Here is an 8,805-nt window from a genome sequence, read left to right as displayed (position 1 = left end):
ATGATGGTACCAGGTACTGAGACAGGATGTACTGGAGTGGACAGAAATGTGTACACGGGCAGGGGTAGAATGAAGAGTTCAGTCTTGACTATGTTGAGAACATGAGCTATCCTGATGGGTATGTCATAAAGGCAGTTGGATCTGATCTGGGGCTGAGAGGAAGGGTCTGAGTTAAAGATGTGACTTGCAGTTATAAGCATATAAAACCACAAGGGCACCAAAATGATGATGCCTGAGAGGGTGTATGAAGTGAGGAGGAAAGAAAGAACAAGCACTGAAGAATCCAGTGTTTATCACCAAACAATCTTTAGCAGAGAAGGAGAGGGAGCAACTAATGAAACATAGAGGGTAGGCATGTATGATGTTACAGAAGGCCTCTACTGACGGGCTATTGGACTGTTTCCTATCTTTTACAATAAGCACTTTTGCATGTACTCAATTCTCACATCTGTATCTATCTCTGTAGGATCGATACCCAAAAGTGGACTGGCTGCATAATACAGATGTCTCATTTTGAATGTCAAAGTGTTGATGTTTGCAAGAAAAGGTTGCTCAGAAAAGCCACCAAACATAGCTTAGTCAACCATATTTAATATGTGTTTGATAGGCGTGCTTAACTAATTTAGCTATATCCCTATTATGTAATACTCTATAGCCATAAGAAGGGATGGAAGAGGAAGAAGGCAGACCTAAATTTTTTCACTATTTTGAACTATTTGAATTTTGTGCCATTTGCATATATTTCCTATGTTTAAAAATATTTGTACTTCTACACAATACTTAGTAAAACAGAGTGACCCGAAGATCACTTTGCCTTTTCTTTTTCAGAGCAACACCACAGGTTTCTTTTCTTTTCTTTTTTTTTTTTTAACACCACAGGTTTCTGATGGACTTCTGCATACCTGGGTTTTGCATTATGGAAATACCCAGTTAGATGTTGGATTTTATGAAACCTAATACAGATAATTGCTCTAAAAGTGGCAAAGGTATGAACACATAAATTTTATGCTTACCTAGAGTTCAAGTTATACATTTTGCCACTTTTATTATTAGTGAATAAATATACTTCATTTTGTTTACATTAGAGTGGTCTCCAGACTTCACCACCATTACCCTCTCATGGGCCCTAAAAATGTCACTGAAGACAGAATAAGTCAGATCAAGTCTGAAAAAATTAATTTTTTCAATATAGGAAGCCATGATGATCTTACACTTTTTATTTTCTGTTTTTAAGAAAATAGCATAGGTATATGAGTGTAAGTGTGTAAGAAAATGTTCCATACGTACTAAGCTACAGTAGACCAATAACTTCAATTATTGAGAATTAGCCTATTTTTGAATAACACTGAAAATGGACTGCTTATTCCCTAAGAATAATGCTAAATATATTCTTAGATCAGTTTTCAAAGTTCAAGAAGATATTCAGAATGTGGAAAAATTAGTTTGAATAAGCCTGAAGATGATTATAGCTTTCTTCCCACTAAAATTCAGTTTCTATTCTTTTAAAGATTTTATATAAATTTGAGTGAAAAAGTGAGCTGAAGGGCTAGAATAGGACTCTAGAAGAAGAATGAGTCAGGTACTTCATACTGAAATAACCTGACTCTGCTCCACCTTCCTTCATCTATGCCCTCTTGTCCACCCTGATAAGCATAAAATTATGCCAAGGGCTACAGTGGAAAGAATACTGGCCTACAAGTCACACCCTGGATTTAGTCTGGATATAGTCATAGCTTCTATATGATCTTGGTTAAGTCATTTTAGCTTTCTTGGAGCTTCAGATTTGGAATATGCAAAATCAGGAACCAGGTCTGAGGTATCTTTCAGCTTTAACTACTTTTGCATCTAAGCCTGGTGGCCAAAGCATATGGAATTCCAGGTAATAGAAGGTATAGTAGACTGAACTGAACTACTGGCTGCGATTCTTCTTCCCTTCCCGCATCCTCATCCTTGCCATGGCTTCATTGTGAGCAGAGTATATTTCCCTGCCTCTTAATTTTAGGCTTGGCCATATGACTTCCTTTGACCAATGAGATATCAGTAGATATGATACAGGCAGGGGCTCAAAATGTACATTAGTTCTTATTCCCTTGTAGTTAGTGGCTTAGAATATTTTACAAAATAAATGTTTACCATAGAGCCCTCTAATTGCTAGCTCCTAACTAAGATGACACTACATCCCAATTTTCCCAGGTCAATCCTGGTTTACATCTACTGTTCTGGTATAATGATTTAGTTCTTTTCACTCTCAAAATTGGGCTGATTTAGATTATAAATTATATAATCACCATAGAAAAACCTGTCAGTTCATCTTGAAAATTTACCTGGTTAATCCATAAGTTTGCTACAATAACAGGGCCATCTCCTTGCCCAAGCAACCATACTCACAATGCCTTTTTTTGGATTATGGGAATTCCAGGGTGAGAAAAGGGTAGCCAGTACCCCTTCTTACTCTTCAAATGATCTACATTATGAGTGGCCCCTTTACCCCTCAAACCATTTTAGGAAATGCAAAATAACTCATTAATAGAAAAAGTTTAGGGATTCCAAATTTCAACTGTAGTTTCAAAGAAGCTTGTACCATCTCCCTTATGGTATAAAGCCAATGAATCATTGCACAATTGTCCTATTGACAGGACAGTGTGGCACACTTTCTATCATCCCATCAAAAAGGCCCTAGCCCATGGACATATAGAAATACCTGCTCTTTTAGACACTCAGCAAGACCCTAAATGTTTATAACACCGACCTCTCTCCCCATAGGTCCCAATACCCTCAGGTGAGAGACGGCAGGGAAGCAGAAGTCCAGGTCCCAAGACTGATACTGGTGTGAAATGGCAGCCAGACAGTGCCTGGGGGCCTCACTTTGAAAACTGGTACCTTCAGAGCCTACACTTCCCCATGCTGGACCGGAGCATGAGTACACCCTCTACGGGAATCCCAGGATTGTCGGCCATCTTCTGCCAGAGGCGCTGCTCTTCCCCCTGAGAGTCCATCCAATCCACATTCTTCCCATGGCTCATACCTAAGGAAAGGTAAAGGGTGCATTACACTTCACAGATGAAATGTTTTGATCTTCTGGAACACACCTATCAATCTCTGAGGGGGGGGCCTTTTGAGCAGAGAGTCCTTCACTGGCTTGTATTCACTTACTATATCCAGTGAGTAGTGTTAGCATGAAGGACTCCCTTTGCAGTCTGCACTACTCACCTCCGCCAAGATAATGAGCAACAGATCAGGATGGCCCCAGTGGCTCATTTCTCCCCCCACTTTGGTAGTTTTTTAGAGAGCTGGCTCATCTGGACTGAGTTAATGTGACAGAAGAACAGGCTGAATTGGGCTCTGATGCTCTCCTTTTTTACCAAGGCCACTTCTCCGACCTGGGGCATTTTCACTTCAGTGGTATAGATATTTTTGGCTCTCCTTAATCTGTAACTAAGTACAGCACCGTAGAGGTGGGGTTGTCCTTAACAGGAATATCAACCATGGTGTGTGAAGACCCTCTATGCCTGATGTAAGTTACAGGTTAACAAGAGTTTTGGGGGCTGTATATGCTCTACTACTGTCATTTCCCTCCAATCCACCCGTTGTGGTTGTGTCTTGTGGCATCAGTGGCATGTTTCCATGATCTGTTTAAACAACATTAGATGTTATTTTTTAGTGAGCGGGGAGGATGGGCTTCCTTTCAGTTCAACCAGTGAGTAATCTGAGAAGAAAAGGTGGTCTTGGAAATGGTTCTCTCCCCTCACAGAGGCTTGTGCCGTCTTGGTGATCCTCTCCTGAGAAAAATCTGAAATAGCACCCAAGAAAGTAGTCGAAATTCACTTAGACTAAAGTGTAAGTGATATTTTGTAAAAGGACTGAATATAAACATTATATATCCTAAACTTACAGCCAAAGGATCCAAACTTACATAGTAGTATTTTTATTTTAACAATGGGCAGATTCTTAGCTAAAGGAATGGACCATCTGTGGTAATTTCAGGAATCAGCTAAGCTGAAACTACATGTACATCTACCACATGTTAACCCGCAGGAACTGCTCTTCCATCCCATATCCAGTCACAGACCGTCTCAGGGTCCTCTAGTCCCTTACCAGTTCCAGAATTCAAACGAACTCCTCCCAGAAAGATGTTGCTGGAAAAGGCCTCCTTGTCCCAGACAGTAAGTTCAAGGCAAACATTCTTTATGTCCTGGGGATTCAGGCCACTGAACATGAAAGTATGATTCCACTGAGGGTTAACACTCTTCTTTACTACCACAGTTTTGTGCTTGGTAGCTTTGCTATCATCAGGGAGCAAGTAGCTGCAAGAGAAAATGCAAGCAAGCCATTGGTAAAACAGAAGATGGCATCTTTGAGTAGTTATTTCAATTCCCCATAATTCTTCGTGCATCTACATGTTTATTTGATTTTTTTCTTTTAGGTTCTTATATGCTTAAATCTAGATTTAGGGGGAATGTTTTATTGCTTATTTTAAGTAGGACAATAGTAAAATGCCTGCACTTTCCTTTCTAATCCTATTTTGGTCCTTCCCTCATCTTGAAATGAAAGTATCTCCTGTAGTAGGTACTTACAATAAAGAAGACACATTGCAACACCTGAGATTTCATTTCGTGTACCAAGAAGAGACTGCTTATTTCCTGATATTCATTCTCGCCTTATTCTTTAAAACAGATTCATTTTTTTTACTTAGGCACAAGATTGCTCAGAATAAAGAATACATTCCCAGCCTCCCTTGCAGCCAGTATAGACATGTACTAAGTTCCAGCCAAAAGGATATAAAAAGTAGTTCTGTATGAAATTTCTGGGAATTGTCTTGACAGCTGGAATTTGGATGAGATAGCTGAAACTCCAGCAGCTATCTTAGCCCAAGAAGTGGATACCATAACAAGATAGAAGAAACACGGGTCCCTAATTATCATGATGCTTTCATACCCACCCTAGATGCTTTACCTTTTGTCTTTGTTTACATGTGAGAGAAAAAAACTTTGCTTTCTCATGCTCTCTTTTCTTTTTAAAGATTTACTTTGAGAAAGAGAGAGAGAGAGAGAGAGAGCGAGCAAGCATGTGGGGCAGGGGCAGAGGAAGAGGGAGGAAGAAAATCTCAAGCAGAACCCTTGTTGAGCACAAAACCCTACACGGGGCTCCATCTCAGGACCCCAAGATCATGACCTGAGCTGAAAACAAGGGTTAGACACTAAACTGACCAAGTCACCCAGGCACCCCCTTTCTCATGCTCTTTTAAAAAAAAAATCTGAGGTCCCTTTAAAATCAGCTTAATATTTAAGTATAATTAGTAGAGAAACAATTTATTAGAAAATTACTGGCCTTTTTTCATTATAGAACAAAGACACCGTCCTTTGTTATTTCTACTTGGTAAAAGTTCAACATGATAAAGTGAAAACTATTTCCTCTTTATTTTTTAATAATAAATTTATTTTTTATTGGTGTCCAATTTGCCAACATACAGAATAACACCCAGTGCTCATCCCGTCAAGTGCCCCCCTCAGTGCCCACCACCCAGTCACCCCCACCCCCCGCCCTCCTCCCCTTCCACCACCCCTAGTTCGTTTCCCAGAGTTAGGAGTCTTCCATGTTCTGTCTCCCTTTCTGATAGTGAAAACTATTTCAAAAGATGCTAAGTCACTCCTGCAAGGCCACAATGAAGCCATAGGTAAGGAGCCATTCCCTCACCAGATGATGAGTGGGAAGAGGCCTGAACTGGATGGTGGGGCTAGTGAGGCAAATTGCAATGGCAGGATCCAAATAAAGCATTTCTTTTGTGCTTAAAACTATTGTGAAAAAGAATGAAGGACAGCTGAACTGGGACTCAGACCCACACACTTACCAGCAGGAAAGTCCCAGATATATGCTTCTCCTTATTATTGGCTTTATCAAAATTAGAATATGTGAGGGTAAAGGTTTGACTCTTTTTTTGTAGAGTCAACTATACTTTTCTAAGAAGGATTGATGATAGGAATAGTAATCTCATTGACTCAAAGAATTAACCTCATGCCCAAAACCTATAATCAAAATACAAAACAATAAAAGGAAAGCCAAACAAAACACTACAGAAACTCATCAATCACAAAGAGAGCAAGAGAAAAAGAAAGGAACAGAGCAGAACTACAAAAACAACCAGAAAACAATGAACAAAATGGCAATAAGTGCCTACCTAGCAATAATTACTTCAAATGTAAATGGCCTAAGTGCTCCAACCAAAAGACAGAGGATAGTGGGATAGATTAAAAAAAAAAAACCCATAAGATCCATCTATATGCTGCCTACAAAAGACTCACGTCAGACCTAAAGACACATACAAGACTGAAAGTGAAGGGATGAAAAAGTCTTACTATGCAAATGGAAGCAAAAAAAGAAAAAAGAAAAAGCTGGGATAGCAATACTTCTATCAGACAAAATTGACTTTAAAACAGACTGTAACAGGATGCCTGGATGGTTCAGTGGTTGAGCATCTGCCTTCGGCTCAGGTCCTGATCCTGGGATCAGGGATGGAGTTCCGCATCAGGCTCCCTGCGGGGAGCCTGCTTCTCCCTCTGCCTATGTCTCTGCCTCTCTGTGTAGTGTGTAGTGTGTCTCTCTCATGAATAAATAAAATAATAAATAAATAAATAAATAAATAAATAAATAAATAAATAAATAAATAAATAAATCAGACTGTAACAGGGACACCTGGGTGGCTCAGTGGTTGAACATCAGCCTTTGACTGAGGTCATGATCCCAGGGTCTTGGGATCAAGTCCCGCATCGGGCTTCCCATGGGGAGCTTGCTTCTCCCTCTGCTTATGTCTCTGCTTCTCTCTCTGTGTCTCTTATAAATAAATAAGATCTTTAAAAAAAAAACAGACTGTAACAAGAGACAAGGGCATTACATAATGATAAAAGGATCAGTCCAACAAGAGAGTATAACAATTGTAAATATCTACACATGCAATACTGGAACACCTAAATACATAAAAACAAATATTAATGGACATAAAGAGAGAAATTGATGGTAATATAATAATAGCAGGGACCTTTAACACTCTACTTACATCAATGGATAGGAAGAAAGTCAATAAGGAAAAAGTGTCTTTGAACGACACATTAGACCAGACATGACAGATGTATACAGAATGTTCCATTCCAAAACAACAGAATACACATTCTTTTCAAGTACATATGGAACACTGTCCAGAATACATCACGTCAGACTATAAAACGAGCCTCAATAAACTTAAGAAGACTGAAATCATACCATGCATCTGTTCTGACCACAGTGCTATGAAACTAGAAATCAATCACAAGAAAAAAACTGAAAAAAAAAAAAGAAATATGCTTCCCCCAAAGCACTCTCTAGTCAGTATCCCTGGGAAGGATGCTCTGAAATCTCTACTTTTTACAATTTCCCCTGAGAGAGCAAAATACCAGGGATCCAATATCTTTGCTGTTGCTGTATATTGCCAGTACCAAATGATAACAAAGCACAATAAAAATATATTACACATAGAAAATAATATTTTCTCCTCCTTTGAGAAATGAATCTCACAGGAAAATCTGCCAGTATTGAGAGTGAGAATGATGGGAAATCCTGAAACATGCTAGAAGCAAGCAGAAAGCTAGAATAAGCAGCCCCCTCTAGACCTGTGTTGTTTCAAATCTAAAAGCCAGCATTTAAAGGTAGCTCCTTCCTTGTCCATTTAAAGTAAGGTAAACATCAGAAAGGGAGACAGAACATGGAAGACTCCTAACTCTGGGAAACGAACTAGGGGTGGTGGAAGGGGAGGAGGGCAGGGGGTGGGGGTGAGTGGGTGGCGGGCACTGAGGGGGGCACTTGACGGGATGAGCACTGGGTGTTATTCTGTATGTTGGCAAATTGAACACCAATAAAAAATAAATTTATTATTAAAAAAATAGAGTAAGGTAAACACAGAAGTCTCACTGCCACCACTGTCTCATGGGTCACAGATCCTCTCATCTCCCATTAAGGATCTTCTAAAATGAGTTAAAACAAAATTACCCCTTCACAAAGCTATCAGAGGTGCCTCCTGACTTCACTGCTGTCAAATTCTTTGCCTCTTTGATGAACACTTCCAGTATTCCTCCAGAGATTACAGGTGACTCCTTCTTCTTTCCCCTTTTGAAGGTCTTCTTTCCTGCATCTGCCATCAAAATGAGAGGGATGGAGTGAGAGGGAGGAAGAAGGGAAGGGAGAGAAAGGAAGAGAGAGACAGACAGAGAGACAGAGAGAGAGAGAGCATGGGTTCCATTTCAAAATTCAAAAAGAAGACCTGGCAAGATCTATTTCATCTGTGGACTGAATCAGGTCTTTGTGTTATTGTATATTTTTCCAGGGATTTATTTACATGTTCCTACTCTACTGGATTCCTTCTAGATGGTCTTTCATTTGCGTTTGTTGAAAAAAATAAATGAACACATAAATTTAAAACTTTAAATACTCCCCAAGAAGGAATATCTTTTTATTACAGGGTATGGAGGAACAAACTGGAAAAGACTCAGAGCTGCCTGAGACACATTCTTGCTCTCAGTGAGAAATAGCTACAGCGAAAGCCCCACAGAAGTGCCAAGACTCCAAAAGAGAAAATTTTGTAACTTCCTCTTTGGACATTTTAGTCTTATAAATTTAGAACTGTGCAAGGCCAGCTCTAAAGGCTATTCATAACTGAGGCACAACTACATTTTTTGAGAGAAAACTCTTCCTACGTCACATTTTTATTCTAATGAAATGTGCTCAACGTGAGTGATCACCACACCACCACCACCATCATGACCTTTATTCAGTACTGCT

At 39.6% G+C, this 8,805-nt stretch overlaps 1 protein-coding gene across 1 annotated transcript in view; it reads right to left on the bottom strand.

The window, feature by feature from the left end:
- Positions 1–844: 844 nt before the first annotated feature.
- SYTL5 (synaptotagmin like 5) overlaps positions 845–8,805 on the bottom strand; it is a 114,158-nt gene continuing 106,197 nt past the window's right edge. The window contains exons 15-17 of the mRNA XM_055339072.1: positions 8,017–8,158; positions 4,096–4,304; positions 845–3,025 (exon numbers count right to left, since the gene is read on the bottom strand). Coding sequence (XP_055195047.1) covers positions 2,883–3,025; positions 4,096–4,304; positions 8,017–8,158 — 494 coding nt within the window. The 3' untranslated portion in view covers positions 845–2,882. The remainder of the gene's footprint in view (positions 3,026–4,095; positions 4,305–8,016; positions 8,159–8,805) is intronic.

Source organism: Nyctereutes procyonoides, unplaced genomic scaffold (assembly GCF_905146905.1).
Source record: "Nyctereutes procyonoides isolate TBG_1078 unplaced genomic scaffold, NYPRO_anot_genome, whole genome shotgun sequence".
In the NCBI taxonomy this organism is placed as follows: Eukaryota; Metazoa; Chordata; class Mammalia; order Carnivora; family Canidae; genus Nyctereutes; species Nyctereutes procyonoides.
This window is presented reverse-complemented; position numbering and strand designations above follow the sequence as displayed.